Source organism: Ursus americanus, chromosome 1 (genome assembly GCF_024610735.1).
Source record: "Ursus americanus isolate L20-20 chromosome 1, mUrsAme1.1.p, whole genome shotgun sequence".
NCBI classification, from domain to species: domain Eukaryota; kingdom Metazoa; phylum Chordata; class Mammalia; order Carnivora; family Ursidae; genus Ursus; species Ursus americanus.
In genome coordinates, this window is record NC_142127.1 from 64,051,318 (window position 1) to 64,068,451 (window position 17,134).

General features: G+C 35.5%; 1 protein-coding gene across 1 annotated transcript in view; it reads left to right on the plus strand.

Moving 5' to 3' along the window:
- Window positions 1–3,765: 3,765 nt before the first annotated feature.
- Window positions 3,766–17,134, plus strand: part of COL3A1 (collagen type III alpha 1 chain) — a 39,000-nt gene continuing 25,631 nt past the window's right edge. Inside the window, exons 1-5 of the mRNA XM_045806306.2 lie at window positions 3,766–3,968; window positions 14,206–14,408; window positions 14,667–14,717; window positions 15,158–15,271; window positions 16,583–16,663. Of these exons, the coding sequence (XP_045662262.2) occupies window positions 3,890–3,968; window positions 14,206–14,408; window positions 14,667–14,717; window positions 15,158–15,271; window positions 16,583–16,663 (528 nt within the window). The 5' untranslated portion in view covers window positions 3,766–3,889. The remainder of the gene's footprint in view (window positions 3,969–14,205; window positions 14,409–14,666; window positions 14,718–15,157; window positions 15,272–16,582; window positions 16,664–17,134) is intronic.

The window sequence follows — 17,134 nt, forward strand, 5'->3', positions numbered from 1 at the left end:
ACACAAGTATATAAAGATGTCATTCAAGAGGACATACTAAGAATACTTCAGAAACTTTCACAGTTCAAACGTGTATGTTAAGGCAGTTTCCAGGAAATTGTACTTGCTCAAATTTTTGTCAATCTTTAAATCTTTTGTCAATCATATATATATATATATATATATATATATATATATATATATATATATATATACTTTTAAAGACACACACACGTATATATATTTAAAAGTATACGTATATTTAAAAGTGTGTGTATATATATACACATATTTATATATATAAACATACATACAGATACACATATAAATACACTCAAATACATATGTGAATTCTCCTACATGTCCTGAGATTGGACTCCATCATTCAGTATAAATTACTGAGTATTTACTAAAAAAAAATTCAAATTACAGCAATACCGGAAATTACGTAAAGATTAACGGTAAGCCAAAAATCAGAAGAATGGGTTTTTTTTAATTGACCATTAACTCTAAAACTTTATTCGTTCTTGTCTCTCCACCATTTCACAATCCCCCATTAGAAGACATACAAAATTGAGTGCCAAGTTTGCATTCACCCAATTCTTAAATTGCATAAAAATATCTTTACCACAATCAGTGACTAATCCAAGTGGAAAACAGCTGAAAAAAAAAATGGAAAGTGTGCTATTTAATTCCAATCCCAATGAGTAATTTGGAGAGTCATGTAACCTCTTTGAACTTGGGGTAATTTTCAGCTGAAAAATACAAGGATAGAAATGCAGAACCTCAGTAGTACCAGCAAAGAATATAAAAAGAATAGATGGGAATAAAGATATTTAGTGTTTCCAAAATGAGTACATTGTAGCACACTTCATTTTACTAAATGTCAAGGAAATGTGAGTCTTGTCCGAAAGTAAAATTTCTAGGCTAGAGAGAAGTGGTTATCGATATAGTTCTACGAAAACAAAAATAGAAAGACAATTAATTCTATCTTGTGGACTAAGAGGAAATGTAAGAAAGGAGTCTTGAAGAATTGGTCATAGCAAATCACTCACATATTTGCCTATCACAGCCACTACCAGTGTCATTGCCCCAATCTTGGATCTACCAATGGTTAGATATGCCCAAGTTCTTTAACTACAACATGACGTGTTTTCCTAGCTCAACTACACACATAGTAGTATTTGTCCAAATTCTTTTAAAGGGAACACAACTCTTCAAGTGTGTTTTCATACACGTAAACTAAGTGAATTGACCTGTTCCTCCATGAATAGCAAAGAAAATTTGCCTTGTGTTTTACAATCGTATTGTAAATTACCCTATTTCAGGCTGCAGTTCTGCTATGGATTCAAAATCTTTTTCAGTGAATCTTATCACAGATGCATATTAAAGGGGCTTACAGTGATTTGAAAGCATATAGAAAATGTCCATAAAAAATACTGCATCTCCTTGGCTTAAAAAAGAAAATCACACATGAAGCAGTAGAAAGGAGAGCAAGAGTCCTCCTTCCATGTGTTTCTCGTGATGGAGATAATTGATTTTCTTATTCCTATTGTAGAGAGCACTGCTGACATTCACTGGTCTACTGAGTTCATCACAGCTGTGCTTAAGCATCTCTCCCAAGCTGCGCTTTCCACTGAACTGGAAAAGATTGGAATTTTTGGTTGATAATTTGCCACACCCTCGTTTTGCCTCATCCTTCCAGTCACTCTCTCTGTGAAAGGAGAGCCAGATTAATCAGTGCTTTTGCTGGTGCAGGTGTTTAGATTTGTATTAAAATTCCAAATGCAATCCAGAGAACAAAATGACACGTCTATGTGAGCTGGCTAATGTCAGAGCAGCCAGGGATGTATAGAAAAGAATAACAAAACACAACAGAGATGGATACGTGCAATGCCTGAAATTAAGCATAAAAAATGTTATTTAAAAAATAATCTATCTAATTTTTCACACTGCAAAATGATTCTAATGAAGAAATTCAACAAACGTCAATTTTTATTGACCATCTAAAACAATAAGATAATAATTAGAGGTATCTGAATTTTTTATGCAAGTCAAAGGCATTGGGAGAAAAACAAATCATATTTCTGGACTAGTTTAAATGCAAGGTTTTTTTGTTTTGTTTTGTTTTGTTTTTGTTTTTGTTTTTTAGGTAAAGGATGAAGATGATTGGAAGACAGAAAGATGTATGTAACTATCTTTTTCCCCAACATCTCCACTCTGATCCTGTAAAAGAGCTTATTTTCCTGACCGTTCAATAGTTACTTTTTTTTTTTCATCAAGTGGTGACTCTCCAATCTAAAATCAGAAGACTCACAAGAGACTGGTCCAATCGATTCTCTTTTCTTGTCATCAGATGATGTCATCTACATTGGGACATCTTTGTGCTTTCTGTAACTGGGCCTGGGAAGCCAGCTAACCACTATCCATCCCTCCAGAAGAGATATATATACCTGGGCATATACACATAATGTGTGAATTAAGTAAATTGGAGTAACACAAATTGAGAGAGAGAGAAAGAGATGAAAGACAGTTTTGAACTGGGTCTTAGAGAAGTGACTTCCATGAACTGCTGTGAGGTGGAGAGAATTTTTTGTGTACAGGCATACATGGAAATGGGCACAGTTGAGTTAATGTGGAAAAAATGAAATAAAGTAACTTCGACTAGAATTGACCAGAATTGAAGAGCCCAGATAGAATATACAGATGATTGAGGGAAGTGTGGATTGATGATCAAGATGTAAAGAAATACTGTGCTTACTGGAAATATCTTGATCCTGCGGACAAGCATGTTTCTCTGGCCAAGATTTATCAAAGACTTAGAGATGGTATTTGTCCCCCTTGCAAATATGACCCAGAAATCACTCTTTAAATCCAGAACTGCATTGAAAAGCTATGTTAATGTGGCTTGGAAATAGTACATATGAACATCTGAATTTACAAATGTTTATGCTAATCTTTATACCAATCCAGATAACGTGAGAACTTCTTCTGGGGCTCTTTTGATATTCCATGTAATAGGTCCTTTCCCTTCCTGTTTATAACGAATCTAAAACATGAACAAGCTTATTTTTTCTCTCGAAAACTCTGTCCTGGCTTTTGAAAGCAACATACAAATTTGAAATCTCACAAGAAACCACACTTTGGCTGGCTAAAGAAATTTGTGAGAAATAGGAACAGCTATTGATAAGTATCTAACTTTTAAGATGCCATTCAAACATAGCTCAGATACTTAGTCTTTTGACATTTGCCTGAAATTGAACTTCTAGGGCCCAGAGTGGGTGGATAAGAAGGGACAAACAGAGGCTTTTCTTTCAGTTAATCTCTTACAGTTCCCTATTTAAATTGAGTTAGGGTGGATTCTGGCAAAATCCCAATATAAAGAACTTCTAGGAAGATAAGATTTGCAATTCGGCCGTGCCCCAAGAAAAGGGCATCAAGCAATTTCTCAAAATCGAGCAGTTGTTAATGCTGTCAGAGGAAACGAAAAATATATACATTTAATTCTTTTATTAAAATGCAAGGCAGGGCATTTTGACATATATTCTGAAGTTACGCAAACATGCATATAAGTAAAATATGTTACAAACTTATACACAAACAGATGCACGCAAACTCCAGATGTGCTATTTTTCTTACTTTGTGGGTTGTGTCTTCTATAAGGGAAAAAGACATATTAATCATTTCTTTTACTGCTAAGGGGATGGGTGCTGCTCTCATATTTCAGAAAGGGGCTGGAAAGTGAGGGAAGCCAAACTTTTTCCTATTTAAGGCCAAAGCAAAGGAACCTCAGTGGCTGAGTTTTATGACGGGCCCGGTGCTGAAGGGCAGGGAACATCTGATGGTGCTACTTTGAACTGCTTTTCTTTTCTCCTTTTTGCACAAAGAGTCTCATGTCTGATATTTAGACATGATGAGCTTTGTGCAAAAGGGGACCTGGTTACTTCTTGCTCTGCTTCATCCCACTGTTATTTTGGCACAACAGCAAGGTGAGTAGGTACTGCTTTCAAGAAACTTTCTGGGGTTTTTGTCTTTACTTCTCCTTACAAATAGCTTCGAAGGGGAAATTAGCCTCCGCAAAGTTAATTTTCTCTGTAAGCTCCCAACTGGGGAACATAGAACTAAGTGCGATGGTGCTTTTTTTTTTCTCTCTCTCTCTTTTTTAAACATTTGCTTAGAAAGAATATTGTCATTTTTGTATTTAGAAGTTTTCTGGTTGTTTAAGATAAAGATGTTCTTCTACTAACTTGTTTTCATGTTAGCGGCACTGGAAACTTTTTAAATGGCTTTTAAAAAGTTCCCCTCCCGGACTGTTAACATCTTGGAATGCTTCCCTAGGCAGTCTGGAAGTTATTGGTCTCTTGTAACACTTTTATGCTCTCTTTTGTATGCTGGATTCTTTGTAAGGATAGAATATTGAGCATTGTTTTCTCAATAAGGTAATGCATTTTAAAAACAACATGCATTAAGGGAAATACACGTTATTAGAATTATGGAATACATTTCTATAGAATGGCAACAAGCGAATGTTGTCAGTTTTAAATGGATTCTTTACATGGATTCAAACTGCTAAAAATGTTTCATCGTCCCTGTGTTTCTTCTGTTTTAAGCACTTACATGGTTGATTAATACATATTTCTAATAGTTTATTGTTAAGGGTCTAGTGTTTTCCACATGTTCTACATTTTAACTGCATTTACATTAATGAAGAGAATATTTTAAAAACGTTTTCAACAGGAATGTTTGACTTTTCTGCAAACAAGGTAAAAAGATGCTGGTACTGTTTGACTTCAGAAGGTTGATTTGTTTTGTTTTCTAATAACTGCAAACAATGGTTTTCATGCTCTAATTTCCCCCAACCCACGCTTGTTTCAGGATTTGGTTATGTGAAAATAGTTCTTTTAACTCATATGTTTCTCATAGTCATGAAAATGCCGGATGCATTGGAATACAAACTTTCATAAAAATAAATATTTAAATGTTAAATTTAAAGGTGTTAGAAGAAATCGTTACACATCAGTTTCTATTTGCACGGAATCAAAAATGTTTACATTTAAATAGAGTTTTTGCAAACATGTGTCTGAAAATAGTTATTGTTTTTCATATAAAATCTTTGATGTTCTTGAGTCATATATAAGTGGGGCGGGGGGGACAGGGTGACACCCAATGACATTGCTTCAGTTACAATCAGCCCATGGCCACGAAAGAAAAGAAACACCCATATTGCTTGTTTCTCTTATTTCCTCTCCCCCTTATTCCTCTTTTCCCCTCCTGTCCCCTCCTTCTTATCTCTCCACCCCTTTGGCTCTTTTGAAACTCCTCCCCCTTTTCATTCCTTCCCTCATCCTCCCCCCTTTCCCAGGCTAGCCCGAGTTTCCTCATCTCTCTTCTTCCTCTTCCTCTGTCACTCTCTCCCTCATCCCCAAGTGTCCTCCCTGCGCCTCCTGAGTCTCCATCTCTTCTCTTTCTTCTTGCCTTCTCCCACTTTCTTTCCCTAGATCTCTCCCCTCTCCCTTCCCATTCTGTCCCTCCCAGAACATGCTACAACTCCCAGTCCTTGGCTAGGGTACCAAATGCCTCCAACCACAGCCTCACCTCAATAAAAACATATACCTTTTTTACAGTTCTTAAGTTCTCCTGATTTTTGGGTGGGGGATGGTGGGAGGGACACAGAGTTGCCAATTATTGGAAAGACTACAAACCTTTAGTGTTTAGTTCAAAAGATTGACAAAATATTTGTTGTTGCCCAGTGGTTACAATCTTTTATTAACGCCATGGCTATTTTTCTTGATCCAACTTTAGAGGGGAAAAAATTGTTCAATACCTTCATTATTTGTACGTCACATAAGTTCTTTTAATTTTTCTTTGTCTTTAGCGATAGAAAATAATAAATAGTTATGAAATTTTGCTGATACATTTGTGTGCTTTTAAGCTCAAAGGAAGTTGAGAGGGATTTTGTTCAGCCTACTATTTTTTGTTTGTCATGAAAAAAAGTTTTAAGTATTTTAAGACAGTATTTCCTGTGTCCCCTATAAATTGTACAAGGACATTCTGTAGGTGGATTAGCTTTGAGGAGGTTACAGAAGGTGGCTGAATATATAGCACACTGAGAACAGTCAAATAGAGTTCTGGGGTCTGGGTCTCTTATACAAGCCTTGAGAATCCCAGGGAGAAATAGCACAGCCCTAAGGAATATTCATTTCTAGTCTACCCACACGAATTTTCTGGAGCTTTAAACAGGTCCTCACAAAGTATTTGGTCCTTTTACAAATTTCTGAAAGTTCTATTTAATTCATGTATTTTATTCCACCAATGGAGAGATGTGGTCTGTTTTATATTTCCTGTAGTTTATAAACATGCCAAATCTTAAGCACAAAGACTCGCCCCCTAGTGGCTGACAGAGTTACCATTACACGACCAATGCCAACCTAAATGTTACACAGCTGGGTTCCACATTTTAGAATGAGATTTAAAAATATTACATGTGTGAATTTTAAATATTAAACACTACTTACCTAAGGAAATAAGTATATTAGTGATAAAATACTGCCCAACATACACACATACACACAAACACATGGTACGTTGGAAATGAGCTTGAAAGTTATGGTCATTTTCAAAATTCCACAGGTAACTATTCCACATATAACATGTAACTATTCTTTTACTATCTGTCAAGATTTTTTTATGTAGTCCTTATTTGATGTAAGTATTCTAGCCATCACTTATTAGATAGATGGGTAAATAAATAGATCGACATTATTAGTGATACTGCTTCATTAAGGGCAAGGAGATAAACTTTATTTTAATTAAATGTGTTCTAATGTTTTTGCTTATATTTTGCTACCCTGATAATTCCACCATGATAATGAACTGCGAGACCTTAATTGCTTTAGAATTACAAAATAAATGGACTTAAGAGAATCCGTTCCCTATTACAGGTCATGAGAGTCCATTTTCCATTATGCTTAAGGAGACAATTTGAAACCCATCAGTAGCAATCAAGTTTTCTGGTTTGTGTTGCCCCCAGAATTAAACAGACCAAATGAAGAAAATATAGCATAAAATCACTGGAAACAATTGTCCCTTCAAGAGAAGAGAATTTATAATTGCCCATGTATGTCAGTGTCAGTCCCGCATGGATTCAGGGCTTTAGTTGAGATGATACAACCCGGAAGTGACAGCATTAAGACTAGGGCTGAAATTCTGTTAAATCCTAAGTAATTGGAGAACACAGAACATAGATTAAATCTAGAACATCTGGCTTTTCTTATTTTTGTAACTGTTTGTCATTGAAAGGGAATATTAAAAAATTGTCTGTTGTCCTAGAAAATATATCTGCAAATGCATTTCTCAAAGTGAGAAAGGGTAGATTTTTCTGTTTAACAGTCAACTTTTCTATTCTTTAAACAAGAGAAACAAAAGGTTCAGTTATGATTTAACCAGAAATTATCTTCAGTTCTGTAATATTATAAATTTTAAGTAAATAAAGTATTTATACAAAATTTTGTGTTCTTCATTCATGATACCTTGCATTTTTTACCACCCACAGAGTATTCAACATCAGATGATCTAAAGACCTATAGGTAAATAGTTATTCTGATTAAATTCTGGAATTAAACATCCCACTATCGTAAGCAGAGAGAGCAAAGCCACTGGAACAATTCTGGGAAAGAAGGAAAGACTGTGATCATGTGCCTTTTAACTAATTCAGATTCCTGGGTTGATGTCTGATCTACAGGCTTATATTAAAAAATCAAGAACTGTGAGTTTTCCAGGAGTAGAGCTGAGACTAACTAAAAGAAAAGCCCCTGTTCCACACCTACAGAGTCACTTGCCAGACCCTGAGTGGGTCACTCAGAGAAGAGTGCCATCTATTGAAACCTCATGGTTTTCATTGTGGATGACTCTTTGGTGCTGAGTTCCAAAGATTTTGTAGCCCGGGCTTTTATTTTGTAACATCAAATGATATCACCGCCTTGAAATCATTAAAGCGGATTGCTTAAGAGTTAAAGGTTTAAAGATGAAAGATGTTATTGCCTTTGCTGGACATGAGGAACATTTGTAAAGTTTCCAGGTCTGCAATAACTTTCTGGAAACGTCTCAGTGGACTGTTTCTTGTAAAACAGTTTTCCCTGGAAAAAAGCTCAGTCCCGTTGTTTAACACACTCAGACAAAAAAAACAAAGAAGAAGAAGAAGGGGAGGAAGGAGGTGTAGTATAAAAAAAATCCAGAGTTTTCAGAGGGGGAAACTTTGCCTGTTTCGTATCAAAATGACAACGGAAAAAATGAGATAGCTACTCTTCCACAAATCATTTGTTAACTGCAGTTTGGGGAGTTACATTAACCACTAGAATGTCTGTGCCTCATGAAAACACAGCAGAAGCGGATTCCTTTCAGATTAACTAATAAAACCCTTGTATTTTCCATGACTGAGGTCAAGCACTGTCATTTAAAATGTAAAATTAATGAACAAAATGAAGAGTTCAAAGAAGAGGGCAAAAATCAGAATGCCCAAAAGATCCAAAAATCAAAGACAAAGGGTCCAGAACCTATTAAAAGTTAAATTCGCTTTGAAAACTTGCATTGAGAAATTCCTGTTTCAGTGAATAGCATTTACTTTTCTGAAACTACGCTTTGCATAGCACTTGGTGTGGAGGATGGCAAACAGGGACTGTGTTTCTCAAGTTAATTAAAATCAGGGAAACACTCTCTGGAACTGCTGCATAGTATGTCCATAGTGTTCAAACTTAGAAGGGAAGCTTCTAAGGAAGTTAGAAGTTCATTAACATGAGTCATTTAGTAACTATAGCTATTAACTCAGTCACCACACTACATAGTTAACGATCGTTGAAAATCAGCATCTTAGTGAGACACCCTAAATATGCTTTTTTGTGTGTTGGATACCAAAGCCTTATGTCTGCTGCTGGGGCACCAGTGTGGCTGTGAGAATCAGGCTTCTCTGGATATAGTAAAATGTATGCCGAATTTCCCAATCACACATGAACCCTGTTGGTGGGCTGGATGTCATTAGGGTGGCCTTGGAGATAGGGCTCTTTTTCATAAGGTCAGGAGAAAATAAACAACAGAACTCAACTCCAGATGCTATCTTCTTGTTTTGAGACTAGAGAGAAAAAATATTCTGTAGGCGACTGTTATCCCTTAAAACAACAACAATCCAAAAAACCCCACTGTCTTTTTAGACTCCGATTTTAAGCTTGCAGGGCTTTAGAAACCCTAATGGGGCAGAGCTTTGAAGTTGGTTTTTTTAACCCTACCCTGCCCTTGAAACTACAGAAAGAAATACAATGCAGTAGTTAAAGAGAGTCAGATTTAGAGCCAGCTTTCCCAGGCTCAAATCATAGGTTTACTCTTCCCATGTAACCTTGGGAAAATTTTTCAATGCCTCTGTATCTCAGATTCCTCATCTGTAAAATGAAGATGATGATGGCTCTCACCCACAAGGAAGATGAAGTAAAATAGGTGTACAAAGCCTTCAGAAGACTGCCTACAACGTAGGAGATAAACTACCAGTTCTGCCTAGTATTACTTTTTCTGCCAGTGCAAAATAAAATTGCTGTAGGCAATGAAAGTAAGTACTTAGTGACTTAGTGATAAGGAAAGTAAGATGTGAAATTTTGGTGATCAGATGTAAAATTTGATGTTTGCCAACTCTCATGAAGCAAGTAGAATATATTTTCTTCAGTATGGCTATAATTTGTCACTAATCAGTTTATAGTATAATGCAATTGCTGCTTGTTAGATATATACACTTTTAATTCTAATTCTCTAATTATTTTTATTTTTCGCAGGACAAAATGTTAATCACCTTAAAGGAAATTTCTAATTGGAGGCATAAAAATCATAGATCTGTAAAGAATAAAACAAGGAAACATCTAGAAATGGTTCACAGAGTTTTTTGGTTTTGGGTTTTTATGGTGGGGACAAGAATAATCAGAATTCACCTTGTCCATGTAAAACAACATTTTGAAATTGAAGTTATCCACCTATATAGGTCTACAGATATTTCCTTGAAGTTCTTTTAGTCAACTCACCTAACGTATTTTAAAATATTCTGATAAATGTAAGCAGCAGAAACATAGTCAATCAAAGTGTATATTTCCAAACAGTGTCATTTAAAAGCAAAACATACTTCAGTTGGAAGCTGTATACACTCTATATACTCACACTTACAAAATATTCAACTTCCTAAAGTAACAGGAAAATAATATTATGATGAATTGCATATTACACCTGTTATTTTTAATTTTCAGATTAAAGAACACCTTTTCCCAGAAAAGGATTCAGTAAGAAGAGAAAAAAAAATGAAACCTATCACTCAGGCCAAATTAACAATTTGATTGGCTGCTTTGGGGCATATTATTTGTACTCCAAAGATGGAATTAAGACAAACATAATTTACATTATTTTTTAGTCACAACAATAAAATTCTATCAAATCAGCATAAATTAACAGTTAAAGAATGGAAACAAAAATCAATAAAACGGAAAGTTATGCATATCTAAAAATATTAGATTATGTTACTTGGTTTTATTGTTCTCTGAAGTTTCAAACCAGAGAGCTAAGAAAGAAAAGAAGCTCAGAGTGGATTATGTCATAGACAGGCTTCATTTTGTTTTATAATTTAGATCCCAGTAAGGAGACGGTTTCGTCTAATGCATTGCTAGTGTGGCCACAAATAGATTTATTTCAGGAGTGTACTTTGTAATAAGGAACAGAAACACCAAGTGACAGGAGAGGTGGGGTTTAAAACTAATTACATATTGGAACAGGGAGACTTTAAGCAATAACAATAAAGGAAGTGAATGGAAAAATCTACTTCTTGTCCAATAGTAAAAAAGAGATTATTTGCCTTTTATTTAACATTTTTGAATTTCTGAATCCCATTTTCTAAACCATTTCTAAATGCTGCAAGTGGCAAACTAGAATGTTATTCCTCTTGAGAACAAAGCACTCTTTTTCTTGACTTAGCCATGATTATCGCACAGATCATATGGCTATGGTACTAAAACTGAGGGCCAGGAGACATCTGGGGAAGAGGGTTAGCTTCCAGGAGAACATATTGCCAACCATATCTGGTCATGCACAGAGCAAGAGACTAGAGGAAACCGCCTTTCGTCCAAGGTGACTGAGATAGAGCAGCAGAAAACAGTCTCTCAACCACACGTTTCTACAGAAACTGACTTTCAGGAGCGCCAAACTTCTTTTAAATGGATGTGAAATACGTATGTATGGCAGTAAACAGCCTGCATGAATTCTTACTTTGCAAGCATTCCAACTTCCTTCTTTTCTTTAGAACAACATCACTTAAAAAAAATAAAAAGATGTACAATAAAGTGACCTGACCTTTACCCTGAGACCTCTGTGGTTTAAGAGCCATGATAAATGTGGTTTCTAATAAAATTTGGACGCGAGAGGCTAAGTAGCAATTTTCATTTATATAACATTGGGTTTCACCCAACTCTAATGAATTCATTTACAATTTAGAAAAGTAAATATTGTGCTCACTGAATACTTTATAGAGCAAATGGAAAACACTGTATTTCTAGTGATGTGGTGATACTTTCAATGAGACATAAACAGAGAGGATGAATATGCAAGGAAAAAATGTATGTTAATTGTAGGGCAGATTAAGAACAAAGAAAAAATATTTAAAATATGAAATACTTGACTCTCCCTTTTAACTGTTTTTATCATTTGTCTTTAGTAAATCATCACTATTCAATAGCTAAGTTTTGTAACATAGGTCTTTGTGTTAAATGTAGAAAGATATTCCCATTCCAGAGACAAAGAGCTGAAGGAATGATTAGTATAAATTAGTACTATATTTTCTTCTCCCCCCCCAGCTTTACTGAAGTATTATTGGCCAATAAAATCGTGTGTATTTAAGGTGTACAACATGATTTGATATACATATACATTGTGAAATGATTACCACAATCAAGTTAACTAATAGTCACCCCGCAGTCACTCTTGGGGGGGGGCGGGCGTAAATACTTAGTATCTACTGTCTTAGCAAATCTCTAGTATACGATACAGTATTATTACCTGTAATCAACGTTCTGTACACAAGTGGTATTTTCAAGAAGGCTGGGGAGCTTGAAGTCCACATTATTAACGGGGAAATCTTGAGCTAAAATAATCTGTTGGAACACTTCACATAATGTAAATTTAGAGAAAGTCTTAAAATGTTTCATTTTAAGAAGAATGCAAAGCCTGAAGAATGTATTTCATGCCATTTATTAAACTATCTTTCATCTCATTAAAACATTCAGACCTCTTCTGAAAAACAGTGAACTTAGATTCTAAATATAAAAGGTCAGTTCTGCTTAGAGAAAAATGAGTTTGGTGCCTCTCTGCCCTCATATTATTATTGTTCATTACAATGTGAAAAAGATTGGGCTTCTCTCAAGCATATCTTTCATAACACTATTTAAATAGACCTACTTCATTTGCATTAGGTAAGCATTTTGGCATTCAGTTTTTATGCTCACTAAGTAGAAAGGAATGTTCCTCTGAAAGCTTAGATAATATTTCTTTCCAATGTTCTCATATATCTGTTTCAAACATGGAGGAAGAATGAGAATAACTTTTTAAAAATAAACAGATTCTTGCTTTCTTTAAATTGCAGTAAAACAAACAGGCTTTCTTTTACTAGCTGTAGACCACTTTGGGTAATGGTCACACACAGTAAGAAGAGACCTTGAAACTTCCTGAATCGATGGAGGGTATTGCACAAGATCATGAAGGTCCTATCTGTAGACAACAATGGAGGGGACGAATGGAGGCCATGTCAGTCTATAGTTTCTGCAATCACCCCTCTTCTGTGAGCTTTTGCTAAACCAGCTAAACCTCTAAACCCAAAGTGTGTAGCATGAACCTAAATCGTTATTACTTCAGATATGAGAGGATATAGAAATGGGAACTTGTAAAGGTGAGCTTCATGGTCGTATGCAAACTCCAGATGGAAAAATTTCAGGACCTGCTCAAAGGCCCCTTGGCCACAAGGCAGCAAAAAGTATGGTTGTTAAACCACTTGCTTCCTCCCAAGCAGGCCTCTTTCAGCAGACATTTTAAAGATGCTGGCTCTGAGAAAATAAAATTTCACTGTTTCACAAAAATATAAATACTGAACAGTACATCACTTGTTGTTTGCAAAAATTTTTGCAGATGTTTAGAAACTTCTTATTTATTTACTCAATTACTGGCAAGCTATCATAGTAATCCTCAAGAACTAAAGTTGTATTTAACCACAATCCACAGCTAATGCTTTAAGAATGGAGACCAGGTTTTGTTTTGGCAACCCCTAAGCTGACTCACTGTGAATGCCTGCTGAAATTTGAGTACCTTACATATAATTAGGAAAAAAGTTTAAAATTTTGGTTGAAGCAAATTTTTGACCATGTTAAGCCACAAATACACATGGCCATGATTCATATTTTTCCCTATTATTTTTACTTATTCCTTGCCCATATTTATTTTTTAAAAACACTATTTTTAGTGATTTGGAACTCTCTTTATATCCATATGGGCTATACAATATACTATGTCATATCATGTTGACCTACTAATGCCCAGTGGAGATGGCGGTGATATTCAATACATAGAATAAGCTTTGCTAAAGCTTTCCCAGGAATCTGGAAGAGTTTTATGCTGCCAAGAATAGCTGTTTCCCCCTGAATTTCCTAATTAGCTTAATAAAATCCAGAAAGTCTTCAGAGTTAGTGACAAAATCATCATTATAGTTTAATGTTCCTATCTACCATTAAAGCAGAGGATAATAATTGCTAGAAAGGTTTGTTTTCAATTACACAATTTACAAGTAAATGTTTAAATGCTGTGTGATTTCCATTGGTGTTAAATTCTTACTATAATTGAAATTAAAACTCTTATTGGCCTTAAGGAAAATTTACTATGGTCTGCCATTTTGAGGCTAGTAAACAGATTTGGTATTTTAAGCAATCTCTTACCAGTTAGCAAATTATGTAGAAAGAATATGATGTTCTTGGTAATTTAATTTGTGGTTTTTTTTTTTTTTTTTGCATAAGCATGTTTATAAGAACATACACATTAGTATAATAAAAGGAAGAACTTATTCATTTCAAACTTTCTCCATTTTGGTTATTGGAAAGTCATGACAGCATAACAAAAATGATATTTCAGCAAAACATAAGACAACATCATACCATCTAATTTACTTTCTAGCTGTTGATGGAGGATGCTCCCATCTTGGACAGTCCTACGCGGATAGAGATGTCTGGAAGCCAGAACCTTGCCAAATATGCGTCTGTGACTCAGGATCTGTTCTCTGCGATGACATAATATGTGATGAACAAGAATTAGACTGTCCCAATCCAGAAATCCCATTCGGAGAATGTTGCGCAGTGTGCCCCCAGCCTCCATCAGCTGTGAGTTTAAAGAAAATCTGTACATCTTCAAGATTCATGTTTTAACACATGAATAGTTCCTATGCCATAGGAGCCTGAAAAGAAAAGGAAGTAATGCCTGCCAATTATGTTGGTATTACAAGTAAAACTTGGATATACTGGTTTAAAAGTAAGGATTAGATGTAATTTGGGATAAGAAATAAATATGCAAATTGGGACATACTTCATGGGAAAGTTGTTCTTATGTCTTATTTAATCTGTATCTTTTCCATTTATTAGCCTCCTCGCCCTCCTAATGGTCATGGACCTCAGGGCCCTAAGGGAGATCCAGTAAGTAAACATTCTTCAGTGGAATGAAATGAGTTCTTTAAGTAGTCTGCTTTTTTTTTTTTTCGCTTCTTCTAATAATGTTTTCATATTTGAGCCTTCATCATTCAGACATTTCCTTGACTACCACATATTTAATGACACAAAAAAACTCAAACTGAGAATCCATAATTGTACATGTGAATGTTTAAAGTCCCCCAACTTTATATGATGTCTTCATCCCCATTATCAGTTTGAGAAAGAAAATATAAGTCAATCTACAAAGAAATAAATCATGCTGAAATTAGTCACATGATTTAGATAAAAATGTATGTATCCTCAAGAAAATTTATCACTTATATCGATTCGTCATATTATAAAGCAGAGAAGCTACAATTTGATCATAATTTTGAATTACTAGGCCTTTTCACTGTCTCATGAGTTTTTATCTCTGATTCTTTTAGGGCCCCCCTGGTATTCCTGGGAGAAATGGTGATCCTGGTATTCCAGGACAACCAGGTTCCCCTGGTTCTCCTGGCCCCCCTGGAATCTGTGAATCATGCCCTACTGGTCCTCAGGTAATAAATTCCAGGACAAAAAGATCCCCTCCCCTTAAAATTACTACCTACTTCATTTTATTTTCTTTAGCCTATATGACATCTCACTTTTGTGGATTCCTTTTATCTATTCTCTGATTTTATGTATTTAACAAATCCTTCTTTAGTGCTCATAAGTTCTGGACACTATTTTAAGTGTCATAAATTTTACTTTTCCTTATAATGCCAATGCTATTGCTGTTGTATCTTGGCAACATTTCCCAACTTCTCAGCAGGCGTAGAGTCCATCACTATGTTTGAGAAATGAGCCATCAACTCCCAACAGAATTAACCTGGAGTATTTAGGAACTACGGCAACTGTCCCTTATTCTACTTATAACCCCAATGGTAGAGCCTCTGAAAGTTTGGGCAAAAAGCAGTTGAAGAGCTGTGAATACTCCTTATCAACTTCAAGTCCGCAGGATTATTCAAGCCTACGCAACTACTCTTGCCAGCCCTTCAGAGCACATCCTGCTCCTCCTAAGACGTGTGGCAGCCAACTAACTCTGCGTGTAAAACAACTAACCAAACAAATAGTGAGACAAAATTTCTGCTGCATGGGGTTAGGAGAAATTAGAAGCCACATATCTACAAATCACTCTGAGTTTTAAAAAACGCTCTTCAAAAATCAATTCAACAGAAAGCAAAGCATGCCATCTAACTTATTCTTATCCTGGTACCAAACATAACCCACTTATAGGCCTCGAATTCAACGCAAAATAATCTCCAAAGAAATCCAGGAAGCATATGAGCTTTTCTATTATTCTTGTGCTTTTTTTCTATGGGGATGACTATTTGGAGGGTAAATTTGTTAGGCATATTAGCCAGAAGCCAGGGGATACAAATTTTACTTGCATCATTAAATGTTGGTAAAGTAATTTGAATTCTTTTTTTTTTCTGCTCAAAATGAGAAGATCAGATTATAAGATTTTCAAGCTCTTTCAGCTTCAAACAGTCCATGACCTTATGTTTCTAAAGCTATGGGTATCACTTAGAAATAATATTTTGAGTAAGATCATATAGGGACAACTGATTTGGGATTAACATTGCATAGGGTTAGTTGAAAGATGTGTGTATTACATAAGCAAGTATTTCTGTAGGGTATGTACTACCTGAAGCTACAGGGAGACGGGATAAGCAAGACGAGAAAATAATACATACCACAACCTCTGGCATTCAGAAGCTTTCTATCAGTGAATAGTAGATGTTGCATGCACCTCTTCTAAATGCTTTTGGAAAAAACTATGACATATATATCAAAATGATCATATCTATTTGGTCTCTTTGCTACAGAACTATTCTCCCCAGTTTGAGTCATATGATGTCAAGGCTGGAGTAGGAGGAGGAGGAATCGCAGGCTATCCCGGGCCAGCTGTATGTACAAGAGTTTCTCAGCATTTTAGAGCATGATTTAGCTTCCAATTTGTTAATTCTTGAATGGGTGTTTTCCTAGTAATATGGTATTATTACATACTTGAACAAAATTGTTTATTATCCATTAAGGCTGGGAAAGCAAATGGTAGGATTATCCTGATCCTTCTTATCCTAACTCATTTTTTCCTCACTGCCTCTCATTTCACACCTGTTTTGCTACTCCTTCCTTCTTTATATAACCGCCCATACCAGGAGCCCACCTGCCTTCGTGCTTAGGTCTCACACCCATATACTCCCTAATTTTAACCAAATTTTGTTATTTTTCACTTCCATTTTTCATTGCTCAGAGTCTTCTTTTTATGTGTTTTCATCAATTAAGTGCTACCTTTTAGATGACCATCCGAGTGATGAATGTCCGATATTACAATCTGTCCCACCTCAAACCCTGAAATCGAATACAAAATTTCCAGA